This window comes from Mastomys coucha, unplaced genomic scaffold, assembly GCF_008632895.1.
Source record: "Mastomys coucha isolate ucsf_1 unplaced genomic scaffold, UCSF_Mcou_1 pScaffold23, whole genome shotgun sequence".
In the NCBI taxonomy this organism is placed as follows: Eukaryota; Metazoa; Chordata; class Mammalia; order Rodentia; family Muridae; genus Mastomys; species Mastomys coucha.
The window spans coordinates 105,520,736-105,538,420 of NW_022196906.1; the positions used below are offsets into that span (position 1 = coordinate 105,520,736).

Consider the following 17,685-nt stretch of genomic DNA (forward strand, 5'->3'; position numbering starts at 1 on the left):
GTTCAAGGCCAGCCTGATGTACAGAGTGAGTTCCAGGACAGCCAGGGTAATACAGAGAAACCCTGTCTCGAATTAAAAAAACAAAACAAAACAAAACAAAAAACCCAAACTCACTATGTAGATCAGGCTGGTCTTGATCCCACAGAGCTTGTCTTTGCTTTCTGAGTGAAATTGAATTGAATTTCTGAATGAATTGAATTAAAGACGCCAATCTTCTACAATAACATTCTTATTTTTTTTTTTTTTAGATTTATTTATTTTATAAGTACACTGTAGCTGACTTCAGACACACCAGAAGAGGGCATCAGATCCCATTACAGATGGATGTAAGCTACCATGTATGTGGTTGCTGGGATTTGAACTTAGGACCTCTAGAAGAGCAGTTGGTGCTCTTAACTGCTGAACCATCTCTCCAGCAATAACGTTCTTAAATTAAGGCTGTTGTTTGATCTCATGTAGCCCAGGCTGGCTTAGAACTCCTGATCCCCCTGCCTTACTTCCCAAGTGCTGAGGTAACAGAGCGCCACCTCAGCGCAGCTCAGAGGTCTTCTTGTAGCTTGAAAACCAAACCTGACATCGGCATTTCCTCTCTTCCCTCATCCAAGTCCATGTCCTCACCACACCAGACCAAGGTCGGGGAAGTATGTGTTGGCTGTGTGGGGTGTGCATGTTAGAGATGTGGCTACAACATGGTAACATACCATCTAAAGCTTGGAAGAGAGCAAAGCATTCAACAGAACGAGTTCAGGAAGAGGTGCTGCCTTGGGTGTGGAGGCCCATGCTTGTACTCTTGCCCGGTGCTTACATGGGCCCCTTGAGCAAGACACATAGAACCTCTGTGGTACTCCATTTTGTAAAATAGAAATACTGTACGATTAATCCACACCATCCATGGGGCATGGGTAAAGGAAGCGTAGATATCTAAATGTTATAAATACCCCATGTCAGGCATCTTCTCCGCTTGACTCACCGAGATGGGGCTTCTTTCTGAATCTGCAACATGGTGATATGGCAGCTTTCCCCTGGGGGCCCTGTCTCCAACTTGGCTTCTGGGTGGGTGCGGAGGAGTGAACTCCTGTCCTCAGGTTTATACAGTAAGTTCTTTACCCACTGAGCCATCCTTTCCCAGGTATTTCTATTACAATTTTACTCCCACTGAGGAAGACCTCACACAACTTCCCTCTGTCTGTCTTGCTTCTTCAGGGGTGGAAAGTTTGACTCAATTCATGATCCAGGGACTCGCCACCATTCATCCTTCCTCCAGCCCTCTTCGCTTAGTAGGCAATGAGACAATCTTGTCTCCTAAGCCAGATTTGCTGCGCTTCTTCCTGGCCTTTTGTTTTGCCATGGACCACCTGGTGCTACTGCCCCCTGAGCTTCAGGGTAGCACACGGTGGTGGTGGTGGCAGTGCTGAGGGTAAGGTGGGGTAGCCTGCGATAGTGTGATCTTGTCAGTACCCGGCCCATACCTGATCTCCATCGCTGCAGTCACTGGGCTGAAAATGTCTGCTCTTTCATTGTTTAGAGACTTTCCTCGGGGCAACACCCTCACCCGGGCACAGCAGTGGCTGAGGCCTGGGCATGATTTCTGTGTCCTGTCTACATCATTATCACCTCACTCTTCAAACTCCTTCCCCCAGGAGAGCCTTATTGTTGACCAACCCACTGTCATTGTGGATTGTCCCTAATTCTCACCATTATGAGATTACTGTGGGAACAGCCACTGCTCGCCCAGCTTTTGCCCTGTGCATAGATTATTTTCATGAGTCTATTGCAGAAAATGGAATTATAGCACGCATGGGGCTCAGTAATTTTTGTGGCTGTTTATACACAAGTCTGAAGGAACTATGAAAATTCGGGAACTGATGCATACTAGCATTTATAGAAAACCAGTGTCCCCAACTTCATCTGCTGCTGTTGTTAAGATCTTTGGGAAAACAATGTTCAGATTTACTTGTATGTTATCTTTAATAATTTTTACTTGCTTGACTTTTAAAAGAAATAGACATTAATTTTTTTTTTTTGTAAAAGCCATTTCTTCACATTGTAAGTTTTCTTTAGATGTTTCTTTTCCTTTGTTTTCTTTTTTCTTTTTCTTTTTGACATTCTATTGACTAGCTACAGGGAAAAATGAATCATTATTTTTGCTGTGGGACTTCTTTCTTTTAAATGCTGGAAAGTAAGCTCTGGGCTTGTGTTCTATCACTGAAGTTCTATCCTAAGCCTTTGCTATTTTGAAACAGGTTCTTGCTTCCTATGCAGTTCAACCTGGCTTTGAACTCACTACATACAGACTTTGAACTTGAAATTTTCTTGCCTGTGTTTCCTGAGTTCTGGAATTACAAGGGGTGAACTAGATGTCCAGAGTGAGGAAACGTTTGTCAAGTTGAAAAAGTCATCTGGAGCCACATATAGAAAAGGAAATAGTTGATCAAATTGAGTAACCCATTATTTTAGAACAATAAACCAGTTATAATTATAAAGTAATGACTGATCACGTGTGTGTGCATATATGTATGTGCATGTGTGTGTATGTGAGTATGTTCGTGTGTGTATGTGCATATGTGTGCATGCATGCATGTATATGTGTGTATGTGTGCATGTGTGTATGCGTGTGTGTGTGTGTATGTGTGTGTGCGTGCGTGCGTGTGTGCGTGTGTGACTTTGGAACTATCTTTGAAAGTAATTCTCCAAAATGGGGGAGGATGGCTGGAGAGATGGCTCAGTGGATAACAGCACTGGCTGTTCTTCCAGAGGACTTAAGTTCAATTCTCAGCACCCACATGTTGATTCACAACTGTCTCTAACTCTAGATCACAGAGAATTCAGTGCCTCACCTGATCTCTACAGCACAAGGCATGCATGTAGTGCATAGACAGCTACACCGGTACAATCTCCATACACATAAAATAAAATGAAATAATAAATAATGCCATCTAGGGTACATTTGGAGCAACTGTGTTGGACAGACAAGTATTAAATTATGAATTCATATTTCATTATTTAAATTCTTGTAGACGAAGCCTTCTCATATCACATATTCAACTAGATATACCCATTGCCCTGAGAAATGCTAGAATTACTATAGTGTTACCAAGAATGTAGAAAGGGGAAAACTTCTGACTTCCCAAACTGAACATTGTCAATCATCTGTGAGCCTTCATTGTGAAAGGAAATTTCTAACTTCCAGATCCCTGCATCCTCTTCTAACACATCCAGAACAAACAGTCTTGGAGGGGCAAGCATGTTTTGCCCCGCATCGAAGATGGCGCATGAGCAGTGAGAAGAAATAAATAGGACGGAAAGACTCTCTGTGCTGGAGGGAGCCACACAGAGAGGGCGGGGCAGGGCGGAGCTGTGACTGACCTGTTTCTATCTATATTCCAGGGGCTAGATAAGGAGTCCAGAAGGAAGTGGCTTAAGGACATGATAGATGCAGAGGGCTCAGGAAAATCGGCAGAGCAAAAGGTATCAGGAATGTGTCGATTAGGTACAGGGAAATGTCCAGAGTCTCTGCCTGAGGTGAATTTTACTCTGTGTTTTGTCCCTGTCTTATGTTATTATGTGAAGATGTATGTCCTTTAGGGGACCCATAGAGGCTCCGGTTTTGAGAAGGAGATCCGAGTGGGCTCCATGTGATTGGAGCTAACACACCAAACCCTGGAGCACAGCACCACACAACGCTGCATTTTCCTTTAGGTGATGACATATTGGTAGGGACCAGCCCAGAGTGAAAACTGGAGTAGCTGCTAAATTCAGTGACTAGTGGTCCTCAGAGGCAGTGCTCTCTCAGGACACTGCAGCGTTATATACGCTTCTCTGACAGATACCATTGAGTGAGTGTAGTGGTTTGAATGAGGAAGGTCCCTTATGGGCTCATGTATTTGAACACCTGGTCCACAGTTGGTGGTACTGTTTGGGGAGGATATGGAACCTGTAGGACGTGGAGCCCTGCTGGAGAGAGTGAGTCACTACGCGTGGGCTTTGAGGTTTTATAGCTCATTCCCACTTCCTGTTCTCTCTTGCTCTACTTCCTATGTTGGAATGAAATGTGATCGGACAGCTTCCTCTTCCTGTTGCCAGGTTTTCATTGCCTGTTGCCATGCCTGAGCCTTCCCAGCCACTCTGGCCTTTCATGATCTGAAACTCTAAGGTAAAAATAAATACTCTCCCCAGCAACTTACTTTTAGTTATGGTGTTCTATTATAACAATAAAAACGAGTTAAAGCAGGGTTTCCTGGCACTTGGGCTCTGCATATTGGATTCCAGCTACCCTTGTACCATGGGCATCTGATTATCTGTCCTCAAGCGGCACACTTGGTCTCTTGTGGTGTGTGTGTGTGTGTGTGTGTGTGTGTGTGTGTAAGGGCTTGTGAACTTTACTTACCTGGTTCTCTTTCAGTGTTATCTGCCCCTGGTCCTTGCAGCCAATGAAGGTTCGAACACACCTATAAATCTTCTCATGTTCTTCCACTCTCTGAACAAAGTTGGCTGGAAAGAAACCAACCCTGTCCTGAATCTTTCCCTGAAATGGAAGAGAAGACATTCAGTGGCAAATGCAGCATCTATTTGTAACTGTCATCACCAAAGGATTCTTATTTCTTTTTAAAGACTGAAACACTTACTTTCCACCAGTCTTCATTGGAGTCTTCTAGGAGAGTGATCATGTCTCCTGGTCTAAAAATAAAGGATGGACGAGTTGGTGGGGAGGAAGTCAAATGGGGAAGAGAAAATACTCTTTAGCATGAGGTAGTTTTTCATTCACACAAATAATCCTAAAATAAATAGAAGTAAAGGAAGTATGATTCTACCGGCTCTTCCCTTCCAGAGAAGTGGAAACAAATATCCACACTGCAGAAATGTCCACACTTAAAATTCAGTAAGTGTCAGCATATATTTTGCCCTAAAGCATATCTTCCTCCCACCTTCTTTATTTCCTACCAATTTCCTCATGCATTTGATATGTAGATACAGGCTATCTTTTGTCTTTATGTTGTTGTTTAGTACTTATATCTAAAGCCAGTCATACTCTTTACTGTTATCTTTACTTGTGATGGTTAAGTCCTCATCACCTTGATTGGATTAAAAAGCACACAGGCAAGACTGGGGAGATGGCTCAGTGGTTAAGAGCACTTGGCTGCTCTACCAGAGGACACAGGTTCAACTCCCAGCACCCACATGGCAGCTCACAACTGTCTGTAGCTTCAGGTCCAGGGGATCTGCCACCCTCCCACAGACTTACATGCTGACAAAATGCCAGTGCAGGTGAAATTCACAAAAAGAAGAAAAGAGAAGAAAGCCAGGGTATTGGCGAGACAAGGTTTCATGACTGCTGACCAGGCGGGTCTCAAACTCAATAAATAGATGAGGATGAGAGAAGGTTACCTTTTCATGCTTGCCTCTTTATAGCCCAGTGCAGTTCCTAAGGCTACTCCAGACTCAAGGGACAGAAGGCCCCACATCTGTGAGAGGCACTGCAATATCTCAAGCTAAGGAGAGAACTCACAAGGAGGGAAGGACTTAGAGCAGTCAGTGTAACTGCAGACCCAGAGTCAGGGACTTTGCCCAGTGTTTGAACTGATTCCTATACCTAGGGGTTTATTTTTTTTTTTTATGAGTACGAATTGTTGCTCCTTAGACACTGAGCTGTCTCCCCAGCCCTTTTCTTCTTCTGAAGCCCATTGACCTACAGCCCCTGCCTCTGTTGGGACAGCTGTGTTTTCCTTTCACAAAACGTATTAATTTTCTATAATTTCGTGTGAATACTTCAGGATTTAGACTCTCACGTGAAAGGGATGGATTGTTGAAAGATTAAGAATGTAGGGCAAAAGTCACAGTCTCTACCCACACTGCTACAGCAGTAAATGCAGCTGACATTTGGCCATTTCCACAGTCACAACTGCCTGCTGATGCCACTGAAAGAGAGGTGGCTGAAGAAAATCGCTTTTTCCCAGGTGAGGGATTTAATTAGGCATCACGGAGGAAAGTCATTGTAGAAAAATCCGCTAAGCTCCAGCAGATTTTATTTAACCCTGTAACCTAAGAAACCACACGCCAGCATCAAAATGCAAAGGTTTTGCTGATGGTTTGATAGGAGATGTAAGCAGGGGAATGGAGGTGCCTCTCCTAAGGAAAATGGAGGAGGATGCTCACCTCAAACTGTGGAATCAGAGACTAGCTAGAGACCCACTCTTTAAAATGCTCAGGAGCGGGCAGTCCCAGAGTACCTACCCTGTGCTAACTAAACAATAGGGCACACACTGAAATATTAGCAATAGTTTAATGTAAAATACCAGGTATACCCCTGACAGTGTGGTGAGGAGTCTGGCTTTTCCAGCAAAAGATCTTGACCAGGACCAGAAAAAGTGCTTGGTGACAAGAGTTACATGGATCCATATATTCTTTGCTTATTTTTTTTAAAATTCAATTCCACATTCAACAAATATCCACAGAAGGTAGATTCTGAAAGAGCTATTTTACTAAGCACCAGGTGCACACTGCAAAATAAAATCTTTGCCTAGAACTCCTATTCTGATGCAAAAGATGAGTTATAAATAAGAAAACAAAGAGAAAGCCATTTAATAACAATATAAACGACCACACATTGTAAATGATGACAGAAATAAGCAGGGTGTAGAGGAATGGATTCCTACAGAGGTTACTCAAACTGCCCACCCTACTGGCAGAAACAGCTAATGATAAGTGTCTCTGGCACTCAAAGCCAAGACCGCAACTTTCTCCATGTGACTCCAAAGCTGGTGGGATCACTCTGTCCTCCTGCCTGACACCATCACACAATAAGAACAGTCTTTTCTTTGGGACCTGAACTCCAACTTTTTCCCACATTGGGAGCCAGGAGCTCAACCTGGATGGACATGCAATGTTAGGGGCCCAGTAGTGACAGGAGACAGGTAGGCGCACTTTTAGAATCCAAACTCTCAGAGCACCCCCCTACACTTCCTATTAAGGGAATCTGCGCATTCACCGTTGAAGCCGCCTACCCCACACCAGTGCTTTGCCTTTCTGAGTTCAGCCTTAACTGAGACGCTAAAAGGCCACCTGGAAGGAATGGGACTTAACCTCCTTGACGCACTAAGTCCCACTCTGTGCAGAGAGGAGAAGATGATAAGGAGGAAAACACCCATGTCACTGTGTCACAGGCAAGGCTGGACACCTGGCTGGAGGGGCAAGACGAAGCCTTGGAGGGAGGACAGGCTCTGAGTCCACTCCCTTGTCTCTGGTTGAGATGGAGTGGAAGACAGCTACCTAGGATTTCCAGCCAGTGTCCTTCCAGGGTACCTGCTCTCTGGGTAAAGCGTGATTTAAAAGTTTAATCTCTGACTCTGGATTCTCAGTGGCAGGTGGCCTAAGCTGCCTGTGTGATAGCTTTTTGCTGTTGTTATTGTTTGTTTTTTAATTTAAAAAAAATGTGTTGGTCCAGATTTGGGGCTCCAGCTAGAGTTTGCTCAGTTCTCTGTATTAAGCACCAGATTAACTCCACACTCCAGTTACTTCCCTTCCCACAACTCTGATGATTCACCCCAGGGTCAGGTACCAGAAAATGATGGGTAGTACCTAAGCTCCGAGACCTGACCAATTTCAGAGAGCCCCAGGAAATCTTTGTCTTATCCTGAGTGCAAACCCTGTGACCCTTCTTCAGCAGCCCTTGGTTCACAGTTGTCTACTGTCTTTTCAAACCTTCTCACCTTGGACATGGCGTTCTCAGTGTGCTGCATTACGCCACCAAAGAACCAAAACACCACACCAACCAACGCTACTCAAGAGAGCCTTGCCCATCAGTTTGAAGAGAACACAAGCTGAATGCTTGTTTACCTGAGGATGACCCCTGTAGGCAAAAGTGTGTTGTGCACAGAGCTAGGGATGGTACTCCCTGGCTATGCGGAATCTTCTGGAAACTGTTATTGAAGATGGCTTCCTGCTTCATGGGTGAGAGTTCCTAGGGGAAGGCTGATCTAAGGCCCCCACAGCCAATTTCTCCCATGCCCTGGGTGGACAAAGGGTTCTTAGGAGTAATGACACTCTCATTCCCTAGTGAAGACCCTTCTTCTGAGGATAGCCCATCCATTGTTGGGAGAACAGGAAGACTGGGCCATCTCTGTCTTGTATGTGGAAGTCAGAAGAAGGATCACATCTCAATCTCTGCCTGAACAGCCAAAGAAGAGTCTAGGATGCTGAGCCCCATATTTTCTGAGTACCTGTGACGTTCAGGTCTTGACTCTGCACTAGAAGCACAGAGATGGCAAGATTTCCCTTGGCCTCTGTTTCTTTAACTCCACTGAGGCTTGCACAGCAGACTCTGATGGCACCTCTATTTTCCTTCCAGACAAACACATTATTTTCTACAATTGGGCTAAGAAGAGATTGGGGCTAAGAGAATCCTACATGAAAGGGTGGACCATCGAAGGCATAGGGGAAGGGACATTGGCTTTTATGGTTTTTACTTTTAAACATTAAGTTGGCATTGATATTTATATAAAACATTTAGGCAAGTTCACAATAAGTGGTGGCCACCATTGCTGTGAAGCCATTATTACTGCTCTCAGGATGTTGGTAATCTCAAAAGCAGAAGTCTATAAATGGGGAACCGACTCTGAGCTTCCTCCATGAATGAGGAACAAGTACTATGTGGAGCAGATCAAGTGTGGAATTAGATCCAGGTGAAAATCCCAACACTTACGGCTCTGATCCTGAGCTGTCACAGTGATATGCTTTAAGTTTCTATGTTATACACAATAATAAGTAGACTATGAAATATAGTTACTTTGAAAGTTGTTCTGTAGGTTGAGTTAAAACACATGGAAGTCTTTGGTTCTATGAAATTGATACTTTGCTCCAAAGCCTGCCATTTTTCACTTAGAGACAAGATCTAGTGGGTGTGGTATGCTGTCTCTGTCTCCACCCCTACCCCTCCTCCCCATAAAGATGTGGGTTTCTCTATGTTTCCTAGGCTGGCCTTGAACTTGCAATGTCTTGCTTCAGCCTCCAGTGGATCTGGGATTACAGAGGCCTACCACTGCATACTGCTACACTGCCCTCATTAGTTTTGGTCATGGACAACTGGTCATGAGATGTCTGCTCCAGTAGCCTCAGACCCTAGTCTTTGGATAATTAAGAACACAGGGAGGCTTCTGCCTTTGTTTGTGTAGACCCAGTCTCCTTTCCATTTATTCTTCTGGCCACAAAGTAATATCAAAGCTAGGCTTAGCAGTTGACTCTATGTGCCTCATTATAGTAGTATTTTGTAGGGCTGAAACCAGCAGATGTTCTATAGGAGAAACAATGCCCACTGCATGAAATGGGCATAGCCAGCCATGTCTGCGCACATGTTGGCGGGGACAGAGAGACTGGACTACTTACATCAGGGTTTGGCTCTACAGCTAGCTGCAGGATATCAAGCTGCCTTTAACACTATTCGTAGCTTATTAAAATGCAGGAGAGTCGCCCATATCACTCTGTAGACATTTTGGACAGTTTTAATATCCCATACCCTAGCCTATTCATTAGCTGAAAGAGAAGTCTACATTGAGTCTATCAACACCATCACTCAACCAAAACAGATGTCCTTGAAAGAGCCAGCCAATGGGAGAAGCAAAGGGAACTAGCCAAATTACTCTGTTCATCTGAGCTTTACTCTTGAGGGTTTTTTTTTTCTGTTAGACTAATTTCTCAGTTTGCATTAATCTGGTCCAGAATTGTTTCCAGTCCCAGCACATTAGGAACTCCTTGACTCTGCAGTTTGATTTCCATCTTTAACCAGAGAGCCTTAAGGCTGTTTGCGTTTTCTCCCAGGTCCATATCCTAGCAGGAACATTCAGTTAAGGAACCATTTGGAAGGGATTGGGGAGATGTTCCTGAACTGTCGTGGATCACGCTCTCTAGAACCTAATTGAGAGAGGCGTTTGAGTGCGAGGGAGGCGGCTAAACACATTAGTGACATTCAGGAAGGTCTGGGCTTCTTGACATAGTGCAGCATCACAAAATAATATGCACCAGAGACTTTCCTCAAATAGCCTTAATTGGATTTTGATGTCCTGGCGACTGTGAAGATTATTTTTAAATCAAATTGGTGCATTAGAATTACATTTAGTTTTAATTAAGTTGATGCATTTGCCAAGCAGTAATGTACTTAGAGAATGGAAATGAGACACCAGGGGAGTTTTCTTCTGTCTCATTTGTCTCCAGCATTCCTCCTTTCTTATTTTACAGAGGGTTGTACACAACGGGCAAGGTGAACTTTAGAGTGGGTCACAGGTGAATGAAGCTCTCTCCACAGGTCAAAACGGAATTGGGGAGCTGGAACTTTCTCTCTCTCTCTCTCTCTCTCTTTCTCTCTCTCTCTCTCTCTCTCTCTCTCACACACACACACACACACACACACAAACACACACATACTCTGTGTGTGTGTATAGTCAGAGGATTACACGGAATGCTGTTGTTCCTCAGGAAGTGTCCACCTTTGGTTTTGAAGCAGAGTCTCTCACTGGAGTAATATGGAGGCCATTGAGTCAGCTCTCTCTGCCTCCTCAGTGCTGGGTTTACAACTGCATGCTACACGCTCTGTTTTTGTTTTTACATAGGCTTTAGGCCCTGACCACATGTCGTCATGCTTATGAAGCAAGTGTGTTACAGCCTGGACTGTCTCCATAACCCTGTATTCTGGTTTTGAGTCTGTCATTGGCTAATGACAGTCATAATTGCTTTCAAATCTAGAACACAATCAGAATCCAGGTGAATATTTAACCACACAGAGCTCCGGGCAGGATTTGATTTAGGGTATAAGTCTATGGTGTACCCAGGAGTCTCAATTTTAATAATACCCTCCACAGGAATTCTATGGTTTACAGCCAATGGCTTTACTGTTCCAACCAGCTTTCTCCTCTAAAATAATGTTGTCTTGGGCAACCTCACAGCTTTACTAAAGAATATTAGGGATGGGGGAAAATGGTGGAAGACTTAGAAATGGACAGAAGAGTCAGGTTATTGTTTTCCTTTCAATGGCTTTGTTATTTTTCACTGCATAAAAGCTGCAGAAAACTTATAATAATGCAATTATCAGTGTCCATAGAAATGAAAGAGTACTGTGCCTAGCAGAATCTCATCAAGAAGACCTCCTGAATTCCAGCTGTCTGGGCACTGATTTGTCAGTTCCCATCAGCGGTCCTCATTTTCTCCACACACGTGAAGGACTGAGTTCCCTCGGAAGCAGGCGTGACATCTTACCAGTTCTCCCATTTATTAATGGGTCAGAAAATAATTTGGATAGATGAGAGTCACAGCTAGACATCAACTGTACTATTTCTGCACCAGGAGCAAGGCTTCATGAACTCAGTCTGCAGACCACAGGCTTCCTGGGCTCCGGGGACAAACCTTGTCCCGATAGCCTTCTCGGAGAGTACTGTGCACGATGAACTTGGGATACACAACTACATTGTCTAAGCTCATTTTCCAAAAACAAACAGAGGATGGATAGATAATGGGTACAGGTGTGCAGGTGTGAAGGGGAGCACTGCAGCACAGTAGGGTGACTGTGGTCAGCGACAGTTAACATGATGACACTTTTATGTCTAAGTATAGTCACTAAAGTTCATTCCCAACTTTTCCAACACAGAAATGATAAATCTTTAAGGTGCCAGGTGTGACAATTAGCCCGATTCAATCAACATACACTATAAGCATTTATTAAACTAGTGTGTAGTAACTGATAAATGCATGCAATGATGTGTCAATGAAAAATAAAATTAAGGCTGGGGAGAGAGCTTGGTTGGTGAGGAGCTTAATTTGTTCCTAGAGATCACATTAAACAAAAATAAAAACAAACAAAAGCAAGAGAAAAAACAGCTGTTAAACTGAGCATGGCAGCACACGCCCTTAATCCCAGGGCTGGCATAGCAGAGACATGCAGATGCCTAGCGCTTGCCAGCCCAGCCGGCTTGCTGAGTTTCAGGCAAGTGTGAGAGCTTATTTCAAGAAATAAAAATAAACATAAAGGCAGGCAATTCCTGAGATATGACACCCAAAGCTATTCTCTGACCTCCACATGCACATGCACATATATGCGTATGTATACCACATACACTCACACCCCTGCATACACATGATGTTCACATACATGAATTCCACATGCACACTTTAAATCCACAGGGTTTTCAGGAAGGATACTGACCAACATCAATATAGGGTGCAAAGTACAGGTGGGAGCCAGGCTGGCATGGTCAACCTCTCTAGGCTCTGGCCCCATATTCTTAACGCTGGTTCTCCTACCCAGTCTCCCAGAAGACAAAGAATCACAAGCAAGAACCAACAACTGGCTTCGTGTGCCTCTGCCCTGAATTTTCAAGATCTTCTCTGTGGTTGGGCATTTGCCCCCAACTTGGTGCTTCTTACTCATTTTCTCTAAATCTAGAGATTTAAGATTTTACCTCTTTATCCTTTACACTCAAATCTCACAGGCAGACTTCGGCAAGTTGGGTGCCAATGCTGCCTCCTGTAGAACCTTCCCTGAAGTCCCAAGTCTGTTTCAGTGTCCCTCTGGGGTGTGTTCTAGCATCAGGTCTCCCCATCCAGTACCTCACACCAGACTGTAAATTCTGTCTGCTCTTCCCTCCTAGCACCATGACCCCTAAAGCTCAAACAAGGGACAACTCCCTGAGAAAACATCCTAGAAAAAGCCATATGTAGGTTAAAGTCAATGTCAAATTCAAGAGAGATGAATTTAGGTTACCCATCTCCTGGGGTCCTTGCAAATATTACCCAAACTCATGCTTGATTGCTCCCATTTAGACACTAGTTAACCAGACACATGCTTACTTGCTCTCATTCAGACACTAGCTAACTAGATACATGCTTGCTTGCTTTCATTCAGACATTAGCTAACTAGACACATGGTTGCTTGCTTTCATTCAGACTCACCCACAGAATGTCAGAGACTTGAAGCTTTCAAAAGCCTGGTGATTCACAATTCTAAATCCTTATTTGGTACTGAAGAGATGTGTTTTTCTCTGAAACTCCCTTTCTCTGTTTAGGCATTCTGTCATACACAGTCATTCATTTATATCTTCCTTAACATTTAATAATATTGAAAAAGCAAATCCCCTCTTTCTGTCTTGATTCCTAAGGCTTTCTTCATCCAAAACCTGCTATCTCTTCTTCCCACCCAAAGAAAAATGGCCATTGTCATATAAATCTGTTTGAAGAGAACTAATAAAAATGAAAATGGCTTAGATGTGAGAAGTTGATGCGGAGTCTTTGAAATGGACATGACACAGCCACTGAATATGGATTTGAACTTTTCACTCTTCAGCTTGCTCTCCACCCTTTGTGTCTGGGTTCCCAATTGCAGTAATTTATATCTCGATGATTTACATGAAAGATCAACCTGGCGAAGCCATATAGGTTATTTCTACTGATTAAAAATAAACAGTGCCTGGGTGTGAGTAAGAAGCAATGACTTCCAGCCTTTCTTGTCCTCACTAGAGAAGCTGGGGGTAGTTACATTGTGAGTGCTGAAGGTAGAGTTCCCCAGAACTGTATGAATACAAGTTGAGGTATGTTTTCTGAAATAAATAATCCAGATAGAGTCACTAGAGAAGTAAACATCACAACCAAGTAACACTGAGATATGGCTGAGAGGATGAAGAAATTCAAGAGGTAGAGGCGCACGTGCGCGAGTGCGCGTATGTGTGTGTGTGTGTGCATGCATATGAGTGTGATGGGGTAGGGGGGTAGGATGACCCAGACTATAGAAAACAAAGGACCCCTTTCTATGGTGCTCTGGTCCTTTTGATGAAAGGGAAAGGACTGTAAATTAAACAGAAGCCAGCTAGGATGAGGCTGCACAAGTCTTGAGTCTCTACAAATAAGGTTTGAGATCCAAAGACAATGGAGGACACTGTGGCTTTGAAGCCAACCTGGGGACTATGAGGTACCTTCTACACATTCATGGTTAGATACTCAGACAGCTTGTGTAGCTCTCTAGATCATGTCACTGCAAGAGTGACTTGCCTAGGACTTGAGCCAAGACCAAGTGGTGCCAAGCTTTGCATTCTTAAACATTCAGTTAAATCATGCTGTCCTGCTCTGTCTGTCTTCTTCACTCTCTTCCTCCTTCTCTTTCTCTGTCCCTCTATTCTGAAAAGAAAGAACCTACTTTTGAAACTCATTGGAGTTGGACACAGTGGCATATGTCTATAATCCTAGCACCCACTGGCTAAGGCAGGAATATCCCAAGTTTGAGGCCAGCCTAGGCTACAGAGTGACACATGGCTAGTCTGGGCTACAGAGTGACACATGGCCAGTCTAGGCTACAGAGTGAAGCATGGTCTCACAACCACAAAACAGAACAAGAAAAAATCAAAGTACATTGGAACTGAAATAGTAACGTGTCTGCCATGTACTGAATATTGTGCTCTTTTGTAACCACCTCATCCTAGAAGCCCAGATTTGATTGTCCCTATTTTTAATATTGGGGAGCTGAAGTCCATAGTTAGTCTTTGTGCCTTCTTGTTGGATGAGAAGCAGGTAGGGAACCCTTGCACCTGACTCACTGGTTTAGATGCACCTATGAAAACTACACCATGGCTGTGACCCATCCATGTTCCACCCACAGTGAGCTGTAGGGGACAGTAGGGGACACAAAGTTGGAAACACTTAGGCCATGTAGCCCCCTGCCAATCTGGTGCAGCTCCAAGGGGGTGAGTTTACTAGGTTTTAGATGAGGAAGTAGAGAATGAATATTGAGTTCATTCTTAACATGAGGTTCAGGAGAGCCCCTCAGGCTGGCCAGAGGCCAGGGGAGTTGACTTCATTCTTCATGGGGAATGGGCTTGGGGAGGGGAGAAGCAGCAGCAGGGAAATGCCCTGATCCACTGATAGCTGGTACCAGCAGGGTGGAGAGTTAATATGGAGGACGATGAAGACATTTGCACCACTGGCCTCTGGTAGAAAAAGCTTTCTTTGTTATGAGGCAGATCCATAAGGAACCTACTGAAGCCATGACTCATCTGCTCTGGCTTTTGTGGCTGGCTTTGATATCTGAGCCTTTTTTTTGTTGTTGTTCCCAAATTCATACTTCCAACATTCCTTATCTGCTCCTCCTTTGCTTCCTTTCCCAAGGAAGGTGCCCAGCATGTTCCCCTGGGTAATTATGCAGGCAGATAAGAATAGCATCTAATCAAAATGATTTTTTCCCCTTATGGTTTGAGGAGGAAAAGATAATTCACAAAGTCCCAACTCATTCAAGGAAAAATACCCAGTGCTCCCTGTATTGCTTTGAGTATGATGATCAAGTTGCTGGCTTTTAAAAAGGGAACCTACAATGCCTTAGTTAAAAATAAATAAAAAAATAAAAATAAATAAATAAATAAACAAATGTCTGATTTATCACTTAGATCTCCCAGCATACAAAATACAGGCATTTCACTCCTGGGAATGAATAGCTCTGCTTGCCTGCAAGCAGATTGTAAATGTTGGAGTCGTGACCAGACATCTTGGCTTTTAATGGCCTGCAACCAACAAAAAAATAAACACACAGAGTTACGACAGCCTGCACAGAGCCAGACACCCGTCAATGTCCCTGGTAACATTCAGTATTGCTCTGCAACTGCTGTTAAACAAATCTAGAGAACTCAGAATACTGTTCTAATAAAGATGTAGGGCTAACTCAAATAGGAAGATAGTTCATCTTCAATTTACTTCTGGTGTATCTCTTTGTGTGTGTGTGTGTGTGTGTGTGTGTGTGTGTGTGTGTGTGTGTGTGTACGGATATGTGTGGGGGCCAGAGGACAGTTTTAACCATTGTTCCTAAGGACTCATTCACCTTGATTTTTGAGGGTTGAGCTCTCACGGGCCTGGAACTTTATGAGTAGACTAAGCTGCTGACCACAGAGTCTCAGAGATCCATCTCTGCCTCCCTAGCTCTGGGTTACAAGCTTGTGCCACCATGTCTCTTTCTCTTCCTCCTCCTCCTTCCCTTCTTCCTCTTCCTCTCTTCTTCCCCTTCTCCTCTTCCTCCTTCCTCTTTCTCTTCTTCCTCCCTCCCTCTCTCCTTCTCTCCCTCCCTTCCTCCCTTTCCTTCCCTCCCTCCCCCTTTCTTCTTCCTCCAAGCAGGTTCTTGAGAATTAAACTCAGATCCTTGTGCTTGCAATACAAGCATGTTACCACTTGAGCCCATCTCTAGTATCTCACTGCAAATCCCACACATCCAAATGGCCATCTGAAGGAGCTCAGTATGGTTCACTATTGCCATTCTCAGCTCCACTTGTCTCTAGTCAACTGTGGGCCATTTCCTGAAGGTCTCATGGCAATCACAAGGCCAGAGCAACAAAGACTTAGAGATCTAGATTATGAAACATAGTCCACCAGAAAATGCCATATCCTGTCTCTGCATTCTAGACCTAATCAGACAATGCTTATACCCCAAACAATGAGTGCATCCTTCAAAGTTTACCCAGTGAAGGAGAAAACTCAGAAGTATTGTAGCAGGAATGTAGGGTGGAGACTGAAGCAAAACTTGGTACAAAGAAACCAGATTGGAATACCTTTGTGCCAAGGTTGACATGTGACATGCACTAAGGAGATCTTACACAGAGAAACTGAAAAGGCAAGATTATACACTTCACAAAGGACCCATACAAGATGCCATTCTGCCAGGTTCAGGGTCCATGGAATGGTGTCCAGCCCCAGCTCTGGGCCGCTACCTCCTTGAAAGTGGTGGATTTTTTTTTTCTGAAATAAATTCTCTCTGCCACTACGCACCCCAGAGGACTTCCTTAGATTCCAACCCACACCTAAAACAGTATCTAGTTGTAATCATCTGAACCAAAAATAAAAAATAAAAATAAAAAAAATAGAAAGAAATAAAGAAAAGAAAAGAAAAGAGAAGGAGGGAAAAGAAAAGAAGAGAAAAGAGAGATGCCATGGTGCAAACTCCAAACCCTGCTCTAAGCATCACCTAAAGGCACACTCAAGCAAAGCTGACCTGAGGTGTGAGACAGGGACTGACCCTAGTAATTGAAGCTCAACTCTTCCATCAATGTTCATTTGAGGATTAAATAAACCTTTTGATTATCTATGAGACAATGAATGTCAAGTACACTTAACTGCTTAACCTTCACGGAAACCCTCACATTCCACGGGCGTTGAACTAAAGATGTGCTTTGCAAAGGTCCCAGACCAGCATCAGCATCCGCTGCAGACTAGATACATGCTTTGGCTTCCCCAAAGATCTGCTCAGGCAGACACTTGGAAGAGGACTCAGCAAGCAGCTCACATGCTAGTCCTGCGGACTGGTGGATGCATAAAGGCATTTGTAAGTCATTGTTTTAATGACTCCCTTAAGATTATTATTGTTATTGTTGGTGGTGGTAGTAATGTGTGTGTGGGAGAGCAGTATGTATATGTGTATGAGTATATGTATGTGTGTGTGTGTGTGTGTGTGTGTGTGTGTGTGTGCCACAGTGTGTGTGGAGATCAGAGGACAACCCTTAGAAGTTGGTTCTCTCCTTTTTTCACACGTTCTGCAGCTTGAATTCAGGTCAAAAGGCAGGCTTTTACTTGTTGGTTCATCTCATTGCTCCCCTTCCTTCTTTTTTTACATATAAAAGTAAATACTTCAAAATTGTCTTTAATTTGTTTCTCTCTCCTCTCTCTCTCTCTCTCTCTCTCTCT

At 43.8% G+C, this 17,685-nt stretch overlaps 1 protein-coding gene across 3 annotated transcripts in view; it reads right to left on the bottom strand.

The window, feature by feature from the left end:
* The window catches only part of Stac (SH3 and cysteine rich domain), a 132,215-nt gene that overhangs the window by 4,874 nt on the left and 109,656 nt on the right, over positions 1-17,685 (bottom strand). For all 3 annotated transcript variants that reach the window (XM_031344812.1, XM_031344811.1, XM_031344810.1), the window contains 2 exons: positions 4,626-4,677; positions 4,388-4,525 (listed from right to left, as the gene is read on the bottom strand). In XM_031344812.1, coding sequence (XP_031200672.1) covers positions 4,388-4,525; positions 4,626-4,677 — 190 coding nt within the window. The remainder of the gene's footprint in view (positions 1-4,387; positions 4,526-4,625; positions 4,678-17,685) is intronic.